Below are 19,959 nucleotides of genomic sequence, written 5' to 3'. Positions count from 1 at the left end.
GGTATTCATTGGCTATTCAATAATATATATTAATTAACCATGAGCTCCTTTGTTAATATATTTGAAAATTCATATCTCTGCTTACCAACTACGTGCACCTGCACCCCACGATCCTGTGTTCATACCTTTCGCACTCGGCTCGGTCGGTGGTTTGACTTGGATGGGTCAATCCCAGATTTCATATAAGATGAGGCTTATTAGTTACTAGTTAGTGATCGAGAATAATTTTTATTTAAAAATATATTATAATAATATATATTTTTATTTTTTAAAAATTTATTTTTGATATTAGTATATTAAAATAATAAAAAAAATTTAAAAATTAATTTTAAATAATTTTTTAAAAAAACATTTAGTGAAACGTTATTTGGAAGACGGTTTCAAATGACTTTTTATTTTTAAATCAAGTACAAAGTTAAGCAGAACAAACTTTGATAATTTTGGTGAGATTTATCAAAGATTTTTCTAGATTTCTTAAATAATATTTTTTTTATATAAAAAATATTGTTTCATTAAATGAAATTTAATAAACTCACACTAATTTATTGACCTACTTACAATTTCATAACCAATGGATCCAAAATAAAATAAACTAAAAAAATCCCACAAAATAAACCCAAAAAAATCCTCTAAAAAAGAAAAAAATAATCCAAAAAACACTTAAGGAACGTGAACTCGAACAAGGAGCTCAAGCCTACGCACCAAGAACATGGGCTCGAGCAAGTAACCCGAGCCCATGCTCCTTGCATGGGCGCATGGACGCCCAATGCATGGGTGCTATTCAGTGCACTGGGTATACGCCTAGCATCTCAGCACCCATGTGGACTCGGATTGTCAAGGTCGAACTCAACATGTTTGGGTTCGGGTAGCGCATTTAGACCCACTTTTATCTCTAATAGCCCAAGCCCAATACTTGCTAAAATTTTTTTTTCAGATCCCATGGGGGATCTTCACTATTTTATACTGATTTAATACGTATTATTTTAAGTTGAATGGATAAAATTACTTAAACTAAAAAATCATCAACTTTATTTCTAAATATAATGGATATGAGAAGTCATCAATAACTATATCCTTATTTAAAACCATCCTCTTCATCATTCTCTTTCTTTTTAGAGATCACACATCGGAATCACTAGTGATCATTGCCCAACTTAGAAAAGACCTCAAAAAAATCACAAAATCGCTCGTTTTAATTTTTAAATTCCACTCTCTTGAAAAAATTTCACAATCATGTACCCTTGTTCTAGATTAATTAATATTTTTTCTTTGATTTAGCTTGTTACTTACTTACATGTCATCCATTAAAGCCTATCATCACCATAGCAAGCGCGGCTACTTTCATCATAATCCACCAACCCATGAATCCCTTGACCCGATTGAACAACGTGCTTTGTATCCTTTAAACATGTGAATATTAAGAAATTTGTTAAGATAAGAGCACCACGTATGAAGATGATTGTTTTAAGAACACTGGTAAGAGTGCTCTTAATTCCTGATCTCAAGTCTTGACTTAAACCGACAATAACATTAAAAAGTTGAGTTAAGAGTTGTCTGTGACATGTTGCAAAGATTTTTTCACATGTTCGGCTCTGCCTCTATAATTTATCGATTTTTTACAGTAAAGAATATTTGTTTTCATCTTAATTAATTAATTAATCACATATAATCAGACAAAGGAGAGTTAATCACCCTTAGGGGGAGTTTGTTTAATAGAAAATGGTTTTCTGAAAACCACTTTCCCGCGTTTGTTTGTTATTAGAAAAGTTGGTCAACGGAAAACACTTTCCAGTCAAAGAAAAATTTGGTTTGGTTTCCAGAAAAGTGTTTTCCTTTTATTTTGGGCAGAAAACACTCTTCGGAAGTTGTGAAAAATTTAAAAATGTCATATTATTTGTTGATTATATCAAATTTGATCCTCAAACTTTTGATTGTTATATATATTTTGTTTTGAATATTTTTTTTTCAATTTCATCTCTTAAAATTTGATTTTTATATTAATTTTGGTCCTCATTTTTATAATTCTTATTTGATTTTCTCTTATTATTTTTTAATTGAAATTTTTTATCTATCAAATTTGATCCTTATTCTTTTGATTGTTACTTATTTTATTTGAAATAATTTATGAAATGGTAATTATTATTATTTTAATTTCTTCATCTTTTAATTTTTTTATTTGTTAGATTTAATCTCTATTATTTTAATTATTATTTATTTTATTTGAGATAATTTATGAAATTATAATTTTTTCAATTTCATTCTCATTCAACCTTTTAATTTGTAAGATTTATTCCTTATTATTTTAATAAACTTGAAAAAAATAAAACATTAATAAGTTATTTTCCAACTCATTTTCCATGACATAACCAAACACTGAGAAATGTTTTCCAATTTATTTTCCATTACACTACCAAACATCAGAAAATAATTCACTTTTTCAGAATTTATTTTCTCAGAATTCACTTTCCAAATAAAAATACTTTCCAGCAAAAAAACCTTGCAAAGGAAAGTGAAAATAATATTGAAGGCGTCAACTGGTTTTCTTATAGTAATTAGTGAAATTTAAGCTAACTCACACACTCCCCATACGACCAGGAAAACGAGAGTCAATCAAAATTCATGTTTCAAGGGTGATTTGATGAGCGATTATGGAGGATCCTACCTTTAATGCGTGAACCTGAGGTCTAGATAATCCCTCGGAAATGATGGCAGAATTTTCAAAAACAACGGGCTCAACCCGAGCATACATGCGGGCCACGATCCTCGGATGAAGTATGAGCGTGCCCGAATTGGGACGGGCTGATTGATAAAATTGGCATCTCTCTTTAACTGATGACTAATTTTGTCTGTGGAGCTTCGACGGATGCATCATGTAATCTTCAGTATAGCAATATTTTGACCTAGTATTTCGTAAGCCCAAGACAAATTGATCTAGTATTTCTCTTATATGTCAAATGAAATAGCAGGAGATTTGACAGCAAAATCGATAAGAAATCCAATATAAAATAGTTTATTGGGATATTGGAGGAAGAGCAGGCTTGACTGCAAGTGAATCGTGACTACCGATGAGAACATGGAAATTCGAAAAACAGAGAAATGAAAAATGGTAACATAAGCCTAGTAAGTATTTAACATCTAATAAAATAAAAAAAATGGTCTTATTAAGAAACCTGATTTCCAGATGCCTAAGCCGATGAAGATCAAATAGAGCTGTAGAGACAAGCAAGAGATGCAAACCAAGACACACAAGAACAAGAATATCAAACAAAGTTGCTAAAATTCATCCTCCTATTGCTTAATTGTAATATACACACCCCATAACTTTAACCTCCAGAAGCTCACATGCACTTGAAGTAATATAACACAATCAACCCTATGCAATCGTAACCATCTGCGCCTTTTCCCAAAACAATTTACCATGGGTTGAATGCAAGCCCTAACTGCCACTATCCATAGCGTACAAATACTCCATGAAAACGTTGCTATCCATGCTGTGTGTCCTTTTGATAAAACAATTCCATCATAAGCAAATACTAATGCTGTTGCATGTGCAAAAACAAAGCTTCTCCTTTTACTCAATGACGTGAATCTTGTTTCTGTAAGTTGACCACCTTAGGGATAAACATTGAGTTGGTCCACAACAGAAACAATGCTATTTGGCAACAACCATAAGAAAAGCAGGCATTCTTTACAACTGATGAGAATCAAAGAGAAGGGGAAACAAAACATGAAACTCAGATTAAACTAGACAAAACAAAATTCCTGTCTAGAGAAATAAAAACAAGATAGTAGGTGTGCTGGTTTCAGACATGCCTGTTCAGGGATGATCATTTAATATTAAAACATGTTTTTAGATTATGGAATAAGTTTTCACATTTCAAAATTAAATGAATAGGTGGAATGAACTGATTCAAAGGCAGTTATACCACAAGTACACAAGCAACTATGAGGAAAAGGGAAGCATCGGATTAATCAAGAAGAAAAATGAAAAAAAAGGTACCACCTTACCACAAACATGCTTTCAAAGCTGCATTACAAGATGATCAGCCGGACTATCTGCCCCAAATATCTGAATGACTTTGCCGCTTCCTTTAAGCATTTATTTTTCTCGTCTCGTGTCCAGTGCTGTTTTCATAGCATTACAAACATACAGTGGATAGGTATCAAGAAATGTCAAAGAAAAGAAAATGTAATTCAATGGATGCTTGGTGATGATCTCAAGTTATTAACCTCTCCAAGCATGTTGAGCTTCTCACGCACACCCTTCAACAATTCCTGGGCATCTCCATCCCATCTGTAGAACTCCAGCTCTCTTCCTTGCAGTATCTTGTCAGAAACCTGAAATTATAAATCAAAACAACATGATTAATGATTGATTTGATTTTGGAAAACCACTAAAGATGGGCCCAGGTTTTAATCGGACCCTTTTTCTTTAGCTCATCCATAGAACTGATTCTGTTTCGACAACACCAGCTAGAAGATGGCACAAGGTTTAAGTGGAACTTTTTTCACTTCATCACACGAAAGAAAGAGCTAGCTTGACTTAGAAAGAAAGTCCATGATACAATCATAATTGGCAGCCATCATATCCTACTTGGTTCAAGATTTTTAAAATTTGCACATAAGATGACCTTGTTACGATGGCACAGATTAACCATACCTCAAAGCAATTCAATATGGTATTTCAAAGGTTAAAAGGCCGGAATGTAGAAATTGTTTCTACATCCTGAGCAGGAATTGTTGTATAAACAAACACACAAATACACAGACCTTTCTAGATATCACCTGACCGCCTGCAATATGTGAGAAATATATGTTGTAGAAATGGGAAAGGAACAGTGGGGCATTATCCTCTGCAAGCTCCTCCAAATACTTGACATAAGAAGTTCCTGGAGTACTAGGCTCAGGAATCTCTATATTCCGTTGACTAAACCACTCGAGGTCCTTTGCAAGACCCTCCGATCTTTCCAACCCAGTTTTTCTAAAATAGGTATCTGCAATCGGAAAAACAAATCTTAGTAAAGATTCTTTCAAAATTTCCCACAAGATTTTTGTTAGATTCTCTAAGAAATTCAGCCACAAGAAGAAGAACTCACAAGAAACATCTTCAGATTTATCAACAATCCGCTCAAGAGTGTCGAAAACAAGCTTGCTGTCAACTAGATACTTAACAAACCCTTCCATACCGGGAATCCAAATATCACCATCACCATCACCATCACCATCACCATCACCATCACCATCACCATTTCCCTCTTCTTCTTTCTCAGATACGCTATCGTTTTCTGAATCTTGGCAGCTGTCATCATCATCATCATCACTCTTAACAGTCTTGTGGGTGTGTTTGCCTTTGATATTACGGAGCTTCATGGCAACAAATCTCATCTCTTCAGTAATCCCTTTGTTCTCTCCTGGATATGGCTTCCTATACCTTTTTCTCTTCTTCATCACGGGCGGGCCCACACTTGGTGTTGCTGTTGTTGGTAAAGAAGAATTTGAATTGGAGCAACACGTTATTATCTTGTGGTTCTTGTTTTTTATTGGGTTTGGGAACTTTAACTGAGATGGAAATAGTAATGAAATAAAAGAAGAAGAATGGACAAGAGGCTCCATTGATGGTGGTTTACACGACGCTGTCAAGGATAACAAGGCCATGGTTAAACCTTAAACCTCGCCTCCCCTCCCCTCCCCTCTGTGCTAGTGCTAAAACGATGATGAGGTTTATCGTTTGCTTAGTGGGCTAAAAGCCCGTAAATAAATATATTCAGACCATATTATCTAATGGGCTTCGACTTTTTTCTTTTACCTGATACAGCCTTGTAATCATCTCCAATAAAAACCTTACAGCTGGTATATTTCAATTTCACTTCCTGCCACGGTAACCTTTTTGAGAATTTAAAATGTTTTTTTATTTATAAATATATTAAAATAATATATATTTTTTATTTTTAAAAATAATTATTAACATTAGCATAAAAACGATCTAAAGTATTAAAAATATAATTTTAAATAAAAAAATTTAAAATTTTAAAAAACACGTTTTAAAAAACAACATCAAACAAAAAAATAAACCTATAATTAACCCTAAATTAATATTTAAAAAATATTAAAACAACATCATTTTATTTATGGAGATATACTCTCCTTTTTATTAATTGTGAAACCTAACTTAAATCAAGGACTGAATTAACCCATGAAACCCATATAGGTTTCATAACCATGCTTCTTCTCACTTTGCTTGTATACTCATATTTCAGATGGATATTATTCATTACACTCTCGTAAAAACAGTCGGTGCTACACTCTCGTAAAAACAGGAATCATGTTTACATAAAAAGAGAATACACATGTAATAATTTTTCCATTAATACATCCCATGGAAGATCAAAATATGCAAGAAGTCAGACACAGGAAGGGGAATAAAAGCTGTTCTCAATTTCTCAGTATGTTTCTTTTCTTCCTCTCAAAAGTATTTACATACACCATGATTCAATGTATGGTTTATTTACAGATGCATGAATAGTGTATTTACAGATGAATGGGGAAGACATGTATGATGTACAAAATTGATGTACAATTCGTTAAAAAATAGGGAGTTAAAAATTACAAGTAAAAATAACTTCCTTGTGATGATGGTTTGAGGGCAAATTTAACATCTGGAAGCTTCATCCTGTGAGGCCCGCAAGCTTCATCTTATCCAGTCTACAAGGCTATTAAAGTTAGAATTCGAATCCCAGCCCAACGAGGTTGGAAATGGTCTCTGTTCAAGCTCAAAATTTGTTTCCCACAGCTTAACAGTTCGAGATTTAGTGTAGCTATTGACAACAATTTCACGGTGAAACATCTCTTCCTGAATAATGGGCTTTCATCTTCTGTAAAAAATTTAATGTCTCGATATACGAAGGATCAGTGCGGCACACTGGCTTGCATGAATTTATATGATCGGTCGAGTCTAGAACCTGTTTCGGTATATTGGAAAAAGAGTCAAATGCAAAATTCTACAGAAATCCAATACGTATAACATGTTCACATCATGCTTTGGTCTCTGAAAAAGCCGGTGTCAAAAACTTTGAGAAACAAAAAATAGTAAGACTCTGAGGAGTATGGAAGCATTCAAGCCTCCAAGCATGCAGTCAGAAAAAAAAATAAAAATTATGCAATGATTTGGTGAACCCAACCCCTACCCTTCCAGAAGTCATAAAATCCAATAAATTCATCCACCATCTTAAAAGGTATAAAGATGAAACAGCAAAAAAGAAAAGTTTAAACAGTAGCACTTACAACAAGTTCACCAAATCCAGGGTAAGCTGATTCGATAGGCACAATTTCCATCCTCCAGGCCCATCCCCCATATCCTTCAACAATGGGAGTTACCTTGGTCTGCAAATCAGTGCCAGCAATCCATCACGCTCTACACAAGGAGAGCACAAGTATCAAACAAGAAAGAGAAGTACAGATTTATTACCTCACAGAAACTGACGACTTCAACCAGTCCTTTCTTATGAAGCTGGCGGATAAAATCATTAAGTTCTACAAGTCTTGGAGAACCACTTCTTAGCTCCCCTATCTATGAACAAGCAAATCAAAATTTATCAGTCAATTGATGAACAATAACAAATTTAGTATGTGAACCAACAATATGTGCTGAGTTGTGTACAGACAGTTGGAGCAGGACGAAGCACAAGCCCCATTCTCCAAGGCATGTCTGCCAGTTTGCTGCCAAAATGGGGACAGCTGTAAAACACCTGAAATCAGGAAAAAAAAACACCACATTAAACTCCTTGAGGGCCCGACCTGATCAAGTTAATGAAAGAAAACAAATTGCTAGTAATTTTGATAATTACAACTTAAAGTAACATCTATCAAAAACTTACAAGTCCAGCAGTGTTGTTCACAAGATTATGAATATTTTCTGACTTGGCTCTATGCAGCATCTGTTTGACGAGCAGGCCTCCCATGCTGCAAGCAGTGAACAATTACTTAACAAGAGGATGCTCTGAGTAAGCAGTATAAATCTGAAAGACCAGCCCAGCCACATGGATGTGGAATTCTGAAGTGAACTAACAAACTTGGAAACCATGTTTCTTTGAAAGTCCCGTGTCATTTTCAATTGCAAAAGTGAGCTATCTGAGTTCATTTATTACAACCTGTATCAATGCATCACAGCATGCTGTGCATGCAGACATAGAATAAGGATTACAGTAAGACATGAAACCACAATGGGTCCAAATTCCACGTCCTTGATGTTTATTACGTGTCAGAAGAATACAATGGTTGAAGACCCAAGTTTATACTGACACATCGCATTATATCAATGGTTTTCAAGAAAATATCTATTTCAAATAACACTAGTCCTCTCAACGATATTCATAGCAGTTCCAGCATGCCATTTATTGCTGCAAAATATACTTTTACGTGTGCACTCAAAAAGCCTGCGGGCAAATACCCACAATCAACAAAATAAAGTCATATCATAACAGCTGCAAATTATAACAATAGCAAGATCGGCATCACTGGTTCCAATAACAGAGAATACAAGTAATACATTACATGAATGATAAAGCTTACCTGTGAGTCACAAATACAACAGGACGATTTCCAATGCCAGCATCCAAAAGCTGCTCTAACAGCTTGGAGCTGACTTCCTGCAAGTTATAATCAGAACATGAATACCGATGTAGCATGCTAAAGCAGAAAGGAAATGGTGTTTACAGCAAACAATTTGTCACTAACATAGAAGAGAATAATGATACCATATGATCACTCAAGTAATGAATAAAAAAATCAGACCAACTTTTAGAAAAAAAAAATCTATCTCATTTGGGAAATTCAAATGTCTATGAGCAATGCAAGCATTAACCTTGATATGCATGTAAACCCTCAGTCTTATGTATCGCCCACTAAACTTGTCAAATCTACTACTTTAAGTAAACAAGATGATTGAATTGCAAAAAATTAAAAAGTTCCCAAAATTAAAAGTTTGACCTGCATCATTTTAAAACCATCAATAGACTAGTCACAATCATTTGCCAGGGTAGTTTAATTCATATTTTTTAATTGTTGATAATTAAACTCCCCAAAATGAAAAAACAGCAAGCCCCAACATGAAGTCAAGCACCAATCCTACCACAATATCAACCAAAAAATTACAAACCTGAAGAGGCAGGCTAGCTCCGGACCATTGAGTGAGATTTGTCTGCATTGTCATTCAAACAGTAGACAGACATTGATGAGGCTTGTGATAGAGACAAAACCAGTATAGAGGCTTAAAAGAATGAATATCATTCTTTGTAAATCAAGCACTTCTCACGCAAGTATTGAAGTTAAAACAAACCTTGTATTTGAGGGTAAAAAGACGAGCTTGAGGAAAGTCCGCTGAAAGCCATTCACCAGGCCAAAATGTCCCTAACTTCCCCGCTTCCTCATCAATCTTCTCAACCAAGCCAGACTTCGATGAAAGTTTGTCCTCAGATATTCGCCAAGTTTTATAAGGCCCACCACGCAAACCATGGACAAAGACAACATCTATCTCTGGAACATTTGAATCAGAGTCCTTCGGCGAATCATTGCAATCATATGACCTATTATGAGCATCTGAAGCACTGGTTCCAGTTGAACCATCGCTGGCGATAGAATCCTCAATTGAAGACGACTTATTTTTTTGAATCGTCATGCTATCTATTTTTTCACAATACTTCCAGTGTGGCAAATCTGGATTAATCAAAAATATCATATCGCCATAACGAGCACAATCACCTCTTCCATTTCCAGCTTCAGTCTCACTAGCATTGCTATTAGTTGATTCGCTACCAGTATACTGGTTGCACAACACATTTAAGAGTGTTGCCCTAGCATAACTTCGTATCTTAAGGTTACTACAACCTGCAATCCTCCCATTAGCACAATCTTCAAGCCATTCATACCAAGCCTTGTCTGCTAGGATAACCTTTTGGACTTTTGGAAGTAGTGAAATAATATTCAAGAGTCTAGCTGCATGCTTTCGAATGTGAGCTGTAGGTGGAACTCGAACACTAGAAGGATCATTACCATTTGCATTAGATGACTCGCCAGCAGTATTCGCACCCCGTTCTTGTGACTCAGGGGCCCTAGAAGCATCATAAGCTTCCATTGCAGCAAGCTTCTCATAATCATCACTCAACAGAAAGCGCCTAACCAAACACAAAACACCGAATTCAGATATTTTTTCTTGACATAAAGAATCCTTGGCACAAAGTTCAGTCAGTGCTTTGATCCCCTTAAGAGTTGCCAAAGCAGAATCTGCTGCCTTAGATTTAGGTGCGTCTTTCTTTATGTTCTTAAGTGGTCCTATAAAAGGTTCCATGGAAAGAAGATCTGCCAGAGGTAAAGTATCAAAGGAATCAATGTCTGTTCCTAGCTGATTCCTAGCTAGATTCACAACTGCACCTGCCAACTGGTTAGCAGTCTGTGTAGCAAAAAGAATGTTGGACTGATCAATTTGAGTCTGCAAAAGTTCATTAGCTTTATAAATACCAATGCACAAACATGGTAAAATAAAAATAAAAACATTCTACAAGACACGAGAAAAAAGGTTCAATTCAAACAGAGAAATTCAACTTCTATTAGATTCGATGAAAGTAGGGGGAAAAGAGCATCTCCTTACCTTCACTTTGTCCCCTTTAGGTTGAGTTCCTCCTTCAAATGACGCCTTGCTTGAAACTAAAACTTCATTTAGCAAAATAGCTAACCAGCCTTGAGAAATTGGAAGGGTAGATGGTCCATGTTCTTCAAAAATGCAAGAGAGAATTTTTATAGCAGAAGATCGGGTAGCACTGGAGGAAACTTTTGCAAAAACCCAAAGTAGCAGAATGCCAGACCACTTCTGACTATCTTCAAGAGATAAGTGAACATCACCGGTTGAAAGTAACTCCAATGCCTTTGCTAATGCTTCTTGTACCTGCTTGTGTTTTGTTGTCTTCTTAGCTGTGTCTCTCATAAGCTGAAGACCTTTCTCCATCACTATCTTCCTTGCATCTGGACTTCTCTCAACAGAAAGCAAAAAAGCAGACAAAGCCATCTGAACCAAAGGGATGTCATCATTTTTGCTTGCCTGTGAAATAGTAGCCAGAAGACTGGAACTCCAATCAGAAACAGAATCATTCAAGGGAAGATTACGATCCTTCAACAGCAACTGGGCCACCAAGCTCCCATGCCATTTAACAGATCTCTCAGGTGCCATTAAAGCAGTCATAACAGCTTGTCCATCTCGATCCAGTTCTTGAATATGATATCTATTTATCTCAGATGCCATTGCCCAATTGGCCAATGCCCATGCTGCAAAGGGCACAGCAACATGCTGACACTGCAGATCATCCCAGAGTCCAGGAACAACAGCAGAAGACAGATTTTCTTTTGCTAGTAAACGGTCATGCTTATGCAACAAGGCAACCGTTTTAGGAGTATGGCTAAATGATTCAACATGACCAGCATCAGAATTCTCCAAATCCACAAGCCCACTAGTCCTTGAAAGACCTAAAACCGTTGTACCTTCAAGTATTTTAATTCCAATACCTTTCATTCCTCTCCCACCATCGTCATCATCTTCATTTTCACCCCCATTGTCCATCTGTAAACCACCTTCCTCAACAACTTCAATGGCTGCAGCAATGTCCCTCATTTCTGCATTTCCTGGCAAGGATGGCTTAAAAGAAACCTTTTCTAAACTCTCACAGTTGGATGTGACAATATCCATGATTGCAGCCACAAGCATGCTCCTACCTTTCAAGGAATCAGAGATATCGAATGAACTACGTCTCGATTGCTGCTCCCACAAAAAAGGAATATATCAGTTGGTAAAAAAAACAACACTTAGAATGAGTACACATCCCAATAACAAAAACACAAATAAACTTGCACACAAACACAACCAGATGAAACAATGAGGTAAGATTGACACAAAAATCAATCTTTAAAGCCTTATTTACTATTCTTTAGATATCATTCATAGACTTCAAATTCGAAAGCACAACTAATCAATCACAGATGACAATAAATTACAAACTTATTCAACAAGTAACATATTTGAACACTAATCACTCTTTAATCAGTTACCGATACCACAATTCAAAGAAAAACACTCACGCTCTTCTTCGGCTGGCACGAAAATATAAACCGCAACAAATAAGGCACAGCATGAGGCCTCCCTAGAACATCAGCGGACACATTAGGATCCGCAATCAAATACGCTAAGGCCCTAGCCGCCTCAGCCTGGGAACCAGACCCGTCTCCACCTACCGCAACCGTCTCCAACAACCAATCCACCACCGCACCACCACCAGCCTCAACCAAAGCCGCCCTGCGTGCCGCATTTGCCGCCGCAATATCAGCCAACAAAGCCGCCACACGAAGCTCAAATCCAACCCTCACCTCATGATTCGCAGAAGAGAGCACAGAGCTTAGCGATTGCCATAAAACAGACGCGGCAACGCCTGTTTTCCTCGCGTGATAAAAGATTCTTCTAAGAGATTCATTTGACTTCGAAATCTTCTGCTCAATTGCAGCGTACAGAGGATTGTAATCTCTACTACCGTTAGGATCAGGGTTTGTGGACTTGAGATTATTATAAGCGAGGGATGCGAGTACGGCGGAGACGAGAGTGGCGGAGAGAGCGAGTACGGAGTTACGAGAAAGAGAGGAGGCGGTGCTGGTTGCGGTGGAATTAATAAGGTGATTCTGGTGGAGTATTGGTGGTTTATGAAGGATATAATGGGAACTCTTGAGATTGTTTGGCGGCTCGATAGGGTTTTTACAAGAGGAGAAAGAGCGAGGGAGAGGAAGACGGAGGTAGCTTCGATTTCTGCAACAGTGACGGAGCATAATTTATTCCGAAACAAAATTTGAATTTTTTTTTTTTGACACCGAGTCTTTTGTTGGTCTATTTTTCGGTGAAATGTTGAGAGCAGAGTATGAGCTTTTTTCTCGGAGGAGGAGAGGAAGGCGGGAGGCGGTAATGAGAATTCAGAAGTCTTTCTGTGAATATGGGAATTTTTCAGAGGAGATGCGCACCTTCTTCAACTCAATACCAAAATAAATAAATAATAAAAAATAACAAGGAACGTTAAACCCGGCCAGCCCGATAGGTTAATATAAGAAATTCATTACTCGAGCTAATTTTTTAGTTAAATTATAATAAATATTCACATAATAAAATTAGATTAATCTGATTAAATTATTAATAATTTGATTAACATGACTAAACTCCATTCAAACCAACACTAAAAAAACATTATTATTTTAATAAAATAATATTAACTCAATAATTTAGTTGTAGACTACTCCTAGAAATTTAAGATATAAAATCTCATCTGTATTAATTATTTAGTTGAACTGAATATGATAGAAAAAAAAAAAAAACAAAGCTCTTTTTTAATAAAGAGTGGTTGCCTTTGATCATTGTATAGTTCAGATTCTTTTCCGAACCGAAGTCACGTAGGTTTCGGTCCAAATATTTTTGGACTTCTGACTGTTTTTTCCCTTAATTTTAGAGTCCATCTTTATACTGGGCTGGGCTATGTAGTTCACTCGGCTATTGTGCAAGAACTCACCGAAGGGACACACAGAATTTTAGACTCGGGATAATAAATCTATAGATAATTAACATCTTTCATTAAGAAAATCCACGTGCGTGTATTCAAGGAGTAAGGTATTGTGCAACATAAAAAAACTTGATTTTTTTTGTTTTAAATTAATTTTTTAAATGTTTGTATTGTTTTAACAAGTAGATCAGATGTGGATATTATATGGACCTTATGTGATTGGAAATTGTGATTATAACTTAATTAAAGCTTAAAAGTAATTGGCAATGAGGAAATAAATTATTAACACTGTAAAAAATGGAAATAAAATCATAGAAGAGGCTTGAGAGTCAGCATCGGTCATGGTCTCCTGGCTCATGAAGGTTTTCCACATCTTCCTCCCTGTTTTAATGTCCAGTGGCTCCCTCGCCAGCAAGGTCATGCTCTCGCGCCCTTTCTTTGCTTTGGCCCATTTAGTTTCACATCCACCAAAAGAAAGAAAACACCAAGAAAGTAAACAAAGTAGATTTTGTTTTTCCTGGAAGAGTAGTTGATGTGTTGCTTTATATTTTATTCATATTAATTAAACCGGCTTTAACTAATATTATACGGGGTTAATATTGTTTTATTTCTTTAAAATCCATAACGATATGATTTTGTAATTTTTTTTTATTTAATCGAGTCAAAAAGATCTATTCTACAATGATATTTATTTTAAATCAAATTTAATATTTATGATTTTAACTTTTCATTCTAGTCCGGATATATATTATTTATAAATAAAAATATAGATGTTAGATTGAAGTTAATAACTTGAATTATATTTTATAACCTCATTTAATAACTTAAATTATTAAGTTAAGATAACTCTATAAAATTCTATTGCGTACCCTCTTCAGAAATTCTAACAGGAAAAGGGCAAAAGAAAATGTTAATCATCACTATTCTCGTCCTCATAATCTTCAACACTCCCTTCTCGAATCGTCTCCAATTTCGAAGAATTGGAAGAACTTGATGGGAAATCAAGGACCTCATCCTATCCAACTAGCTAGCTAGCTTCGTTGTGTGTCTTACTCTTGCCATTTTGAATTAGCAATTAAAATGCTGCAAACAAAGGACACCATATAGTATTTTCCCTACGTGGTTGAATTTTGAAATCGTTTATGTTTTCGGCACGTTGAGGAGTTGTTGTTCAGTCGAGAAAGAGAGGCAAAAGGGGTGCTATCTTTTAGGCTTAAAAGAATATGCAGGAGATGTCTCTGTAAAAGAATATGCAGGAGATGTCTCTGTAACGAGGGTTTATAACTTTATATACATAGCAGGTTATAGCTAAAAATAGAGAAACAACCAAGAGGGAATTCAGGGAGAAGCCTAGCTTGACGGTATATATAGTTGGTGTAGCCACAATGTTTACTCTTAAGATTTGAGTTCCGACAACCATTGTTACTGTAGAAAACAGCAAGACTGCATCAACAGGGACGCAGACAGCATGCTGCCAGAAAATGGTTGAAAGAGAAGTACTTGTCTCCAACAATCCTTGGGTTTTTAGGTTGGTACCGATCAGCTTCTGGACGCTGCTCTGGAGATTTTCTAAAAATATGTACAGGATGTCGACAAGGAGACACAAAGTACGTAGTTGTATCATGATGATTAAGATTCCTCTGTAGGCTGTAATTACCATCCTTGTATGGAAAATTAAAGACTTGCCTTTTTCAGCTGTAAAATTGCTCCTAACGCCACCACATAAAGCTCAAATCCAATCCTGACCTCATGGACTTTTAATTTAACCTGTTTTATTGTAATTTTTGTGGCGTAAAATGCTTTTTACGAGTATATTTTTTTTATTTTTTATATCAGTACAATAAAATTATAAAAAACATTAAAAAAATAATTAATTTGATATTCTTGAAATATACTCACTAATTTTTTCTAATCATTTAGGTCTATCTATTAATACTATCATATGAATTTTCTTCGTTAATTTGTATTGGGTATGTAGAACTCGCTTTTGTTTTCAAAATTTTTTGATTATAATATTGATTTTCGATTTCAAAATTAAAAATTTAAATTTATTTAATATGATAAATTATGCTATATCTAATTTTGAGGGGGAGCCAAATCCATGTAATTGTACGTGCATTTTTTTTTAATTACAACCCGCATGACCAGATTTTTGTTTGTTGGTTTTCATGCCATGGCAATGATTCTCTTGCAGAAGGCCGATCTCCATTGTGTAAGGAATGATAAAGAGATCTAGCGTAAGACATATATTTTTTATTTCGGGAGGATGGAAGGAGAAATTTGCAATTTATGGCTGTCACCGATTTTATGAGACTGTAAGTAATTTTTAAAGTAACAGATGTGAATTTTTTATAAAAAATTAATTAATTGTGATCCAAATTAGGTTTGTTTATGAATTAGATTGAAAGTTATCTTGTTAATGGCTTGTTTGAGATTACGATAATAGTAATTTAAAATGTTTTTTTTATTTAAAAATATATTAAAAATTTAAATTATTAATTATTAAAGATTCAATATATAATTTATATTATTTTCTAATAAAAATAATATAGAATGGAGTAATTGGAGTCGTTAGAAATATACACCAGATCTATGTAAAAACTTGGACTTGGGTGGTAACTTTGATTTGATCAATCTTTCTTTGAAAATTACATGGCTGATCGTCGGTAGCCACAACCTCACGATATTTTACTTATATCTTAAATAAATAATCTTAAATTAAAGATTTGAAATGACTAGAACCTAAAACAATTTGAAATTGGCGAGTTACGTTGGATAAAGCAACGGGTAACATGTGAATCATATGCTAAGAGTGTGTTTGGTATTGCGATAGCTGTTGTGGTTGTGGTTTGAAAAAAATTGTTTTAAAAAAAATACTTTTAGTTGTGGTTGGTTTGAAAAAATAGGTGTTTGGTTAAAACTGTGGTTGAAATTGAGGTTGAATAAAAAGTAGTTTAATGTGTTTGGTTAAGAATGATTTTGAAATTAAGGTTATAAAATAATTTTAAAAAATATATATTAATATTGATGGTTTTAAATTTAAATATTGTAGAATTAATTACTCCTATTACATCATGAAATAAATAATACTTTATATAAAATATTTTTTTATTATTCCATTAAACTATTTATAATTCCATTACGTACAAAATTTATCCAATAAGAACTACAGTTTTCATAATATTTTGAGCGTGTAATAAAATTAGATAAAATATTACCAGGTATAAAATTGATATTATAGTGCGAGTGAATTTAATTCACTATATACTAGTTTTTCAGGAAAAAAAATATTGTTCACATCATAGTGCGAATGAATTTAATTTACTCTAAAACTAATTTCTTTTTAAATGTTAAAAAAAAAAAAGTGTGCGAACAGTGCAAGTGGATTGCACTGTTCATGTGAACAGTGCAATTCACTCTTGAACAGTGTGTGCTACACTGTTCATGCTAATTAAATTTAGCGTGAACAGTGTCCACAAAGCAGCAAAATGCTGCTTCTTCCTTTCCTGCGTCTCGGACGCGAAAAAACATGAGATCCATACACAATAAAATATGTTTTTTTAGTTACCAAACAGATTATATTTGCATTTTAAACAAAACACTAACGCAACCTCGTTATCAAAACCGGTTCTAAGTGTTAATTAAAACATGTGTTTGGATGGAAAGATCTCACGAAACTGGCAAGTACTAAAATTAATACACGTGTTCGGATAGAAAGAAAAGGAGGATAAGTTAATAGATGGCGGGCAATGGTTATTTTTCTATAAAAAATTTAATTCTTATCTTGTTTGCTGACAGATGGTGGAGATTTTTTTTTATATATATTTTTTTTAAGAATTTTATTTTTTATTCAATTAAAAGATTTATTTTTCTTAGCTATTTTTTTTATTTAGTTTAGAATTTTTATTTTATTTTAAATCTAGAACTAATATAAATAAAAATATTTAACTTGTATTTTAATAAATTATTTAAAGAAAAAACATCCAGTAATTATATTTTAAATTAAAATTTTTATGATAGATAAAATTTTGTGTTGGAGAATAATATAAATCATATCTTGAAATCTCCAACTTAAGTTTTTGGGTTGAACTGGTTCTTTGACATGGTGTCAGAGTCTTGATGACCAAGCGGTCACGAGTTCGAATCTCACAAGTAACATAAGTCTGTGTAAGTTTCAAGTTCAAAGAACTTTCACGGTGTGTTGGAGAATAATATAAGATGTTTCTTTAATATTATGTTTTAATTATTTTTAATATTTTTCTTTTGTTATTTCCAACCGTCACCAATAAAAAGAGAAAGAGATCAATAAACAACAACAACGAAGGTCAATGTAAGATATTTAAGATATTTTTCTAACAACACGTTAGCTAACAACCGACATCTGAAAACAAGTGGGTTATTTATATTAAGCTCGACAAAATTCTGTATATCACTCAAAATTCTGTATTTCAAGAGAGAGAGCTTAATAAAGAACAACAACTCGGTAGTTAACAACCCACATCTGATCTACTTGATATTTTTTTATTTGTATTTTTTATTAAGATATTTTTTAATTTAATTTAACTTTTTAATTGAAAATTTTTATTTATCTTCTATTTTTTTTTTAATTTTCACGCTCATTCTTTTAATTAAAAATTTTTCTTAGATTTTTTTGCATAATTAATTTTTTTTTGTTTCATCTTTTAACATTTGATTTATTAGGGATTCAGTTTCATATTTTTTTTTTATTTGTAGCACTTTCGATTTAATGACCCAGGTCATGAGTTTGAAAAGTTAATATCGTTCGATATTTTTTTTTTGCTCATTTTCTTTGACGATCTTATCGTTTTGCATTAGTTGTTTTTTAAAATATTAATTTTGTAATTATCTTTGATTTTTTTTATGAGTTTATCTTAGTCTCATGACTTAAATCACATGTTTTGCATGCCTTTTTAGATAAAAGTTTTTTTTTAAATTGTTTTGTTTATGTTTGATTTTTGAAGATGTTATTCTCATTTATCTATATTTTTTTTTGTTTTATACAAATGAATTTTATTTTTCAAAATAAAAATATTCATTTTAAAATATTATTTCTTATATGTTTGACCATGTGTTATATTTTTTAGGGTGTGAGTTTATTCAATCAATTTCATTCATATTTCTATTTCTATTATTTTTTATTGATTTAGATAAATAAATTCAGTAAATACAATCGGGTAAATGTCTCATTTTATATGATTGGATATCCTGATCTATACTCATCTTTAAATTTTTTCAATCTTTTTTGTTATTGTTAACAATTTTTTTTTTTGATTTACGTGGGGTGTCCGGGTCAGCTTACGCGCACCACGACTATTCCCCACGGCCCACTGGACATCCTGCAAGCCCAGGAACAGGTAAGGCACCGCGGGGGTGACAGGCGTGCACATAGAGGGTCGAACCCGGGACGGGGGCGGAACAAGTCACACGAAAAAATAACATCAAGATAGCCAGCATATCCAATATTTTTTTGGATTTTTTTTTTAAATCCGGGATGGAGCCCCTCTCAACACTTGATACAAAGAGTATTCATGGATAGCTTGTCAAAAGCTTGTGACAATGGAGTTAGGCCTTCTACCTTTTCTTTCATTTTCTTCATGCCATACCGAGGAAGTTCCTTGTTAGCAGATATAATATTATACATATATTAGCGAGAATATTATTTTAATCTTTGTATATTTATAATGAGGAGAAAGTCATCATTGGTTCTCCAGATCCAGCCATCAACTTATTATTATTCATATCTATTTACAAAATTTAAAGGGCTGTAAGTAAGAATATAAGGCAAGACGATCAAAAGCTTAACAAATTATAAAAAAGATGAGCAAATTAACAAATATATTTTTGAAAGTGTAACAGGCTAGCTAACAGCATTCATGACATCTTTATTACATTTTATACATGTGTTGTAACTGTAAAAAACAAAGGATACCATGTGTGTGCATGGCATCTTTATTCAAATCTATTAATTTGCGTCTAATTGATTTTCTGGATAATCTAGTGTACGAATCATATTCACTTGGAAGTAGCAACTTTTCCAACTGGTGACCTAGAATCACGAAGATGCTTCTCCCTTGACAGTAATTTAGCCATCCTACACAGTCAAACAAAAAAAAAAAATCAGCAAGATGAAATAAGATGCCATAGAAATCACTATAATATATATAGACTTGAGCAGATATATACTTTATGAGAGCCTCTTCATTTGTCATCTTATCAGTTGGTGTAAAGATTCCAGTGCCTAAATCCACCCTTGATACTGGTTTTTTCAACAATTTCTCACCCACTTTCACAAGATTCTCCAAATTCTCTTTCGTGGCAACATCCATGGACGAAAGTGTTCCGGTCAGCGTGTCATCCTGCATTT

General features: G+C 33.9%; 3 protein-coding genes across 20 annotated transcripts in view; all 3 read right to left on the bottom strand.

Annotated features, from left to right (window-relative positions):
- Positions 1–3,139: 3,139 nt before the first annotated feature.
- On the bottom strand, positions 3,140–5,708 carry LOC18104934 (probable inactive heme oxygenase 2, chloroplastic). 6 transcript variants are annotated; one of them, XM_024584424.2, is made up of 5 exons: positions 5,097–5,708; positions 4,771–4,994; positions 4,231–4,338; positions 4,004–4,125; positions 3,140–3,694 (listed from the first exon to the last, which is right to left on the bottom strand). In XM_024584424.2, the coding sequence occupies exons 1-4, from the start codon at positions 5,653–5,655 to the stop codon at positions 4,033–4,035; spliced, it is 984 nt and encodes a 327-aa protein (XP_024440192.2). In that variant the 5' UTR covers positions 5,656–5,708; the 3' UTR covers positions 3,140–3,694; positions 4,004–4,032. The 6 variants fall into 6 exon arrangements, with proteins under 6 accessions (XP_024440192.2, XP_024440194.2, XP_024440196.2 ...); XM_024584426.2 differs by having other exon boundaries at positions 3,140–3,596; XM_024584428.2 differs by having other exon boundaries at positions 3,140–3,500.
- A 707-nt stretch (positions 5,709–6,415) lies between these two features.
- Positions 6,416–13,069, bottom strand: LOC18104933 (uncharacterized). Of its 9 annotated transcripts, XM_024585257.2 has the most exons (10): positions 12,121–13,069; positions 10,643–11,800; positions 9,335–10,483; positions 9,155–9,196; positions 8,569–8,645; positions 7,875–7,959; positions 7,662–7,745; positions 7,466–7,567; positions 7,282–7,380; positions 6,416–6,959 (listed from the first exon to the last, which is right to left on the bottom strand). In XM_024585257.2, exons 1-10 carry the CDS (start codon positions 12,853–12,855, stop codon positions 6,831–6,833), a joined length of 3,660 nt encoding a protein of 1,219 aa, XP_024441025.1. In that variant the 5' UTR covers positions 12,856–13,069; the 3' UTR covers positions 6,416–6,830. The 9 variants fall into 9 exon arrangements, 2 of the variants coding, with proteins under 2 accessions (XP_024441025.1, XP_024441026.1); XR_002977817.2 differs by lacking the exons at positions 6,416–6,959; positions 7,282–7,380; positions 7,466–7,567 and adding an exon at positions 8,070–8,170 and having other exon boundaries at positions 7,730–7,745; XR_008057295.1 differs by lacking the exons at positions 6,416–6,959; positions 7,282–7,380; positions 7,466–7,567 and adding an exon at positions 8,070–8,147 and having other exon boundaries at positions 7,730–7,745.
- Positions 13,070–19,401: 6,332 nt separating this feature from the next.
- LOC18104927 (patatin-like protein 2) overlaps positions 19,402–19,959 on the bottom strand; it is a 65,494-nt gene continuing 64,936 nt past the window's right edge. For all 5 annotated transcript variants that reach the window (XM_052447066.1, XM_052447065.1, XM_052447064.1 and 2 more), the window contains 2 exons: positions 19,779–19,951; positions 19,402–19,686 (listed from right to left, as the gene is read on the bottom strand). In XM_052447066.1, coding sequence (XP_052303026.1) covers positions 19,608–19,686; positions 19,779–19,951 — 252 coding nt within the window. In that variant the 3' untranslated portion in view covers positions 19,402–19,607. The remainder of the gene's footprint in view (positions 19,687–19,778; positions 19,952–19,959) is intronic.

The sequence above is a fragment of the Populus trichocarpa genome, chromosome 14 (genome assembly GCF_000002775.5).
Source record: "Populus trichocarpa isolate Nisqually-1 chromosome 14, P.trichocarpa_v4.1, whole genome shotgun sequence".
In the NCBI taxonomy this organism is placed as follows: Eukaryota; Viridiplantae; Streptophyta; class Magnoliopsida; order Malpighiales; family Salicaceae; genus Populus; species Populus trichocarpa.
Note: the sequence above shows the minus strand (reverse complement) of the source record. Positions and strands in the feature narration are given on the sequence as shown.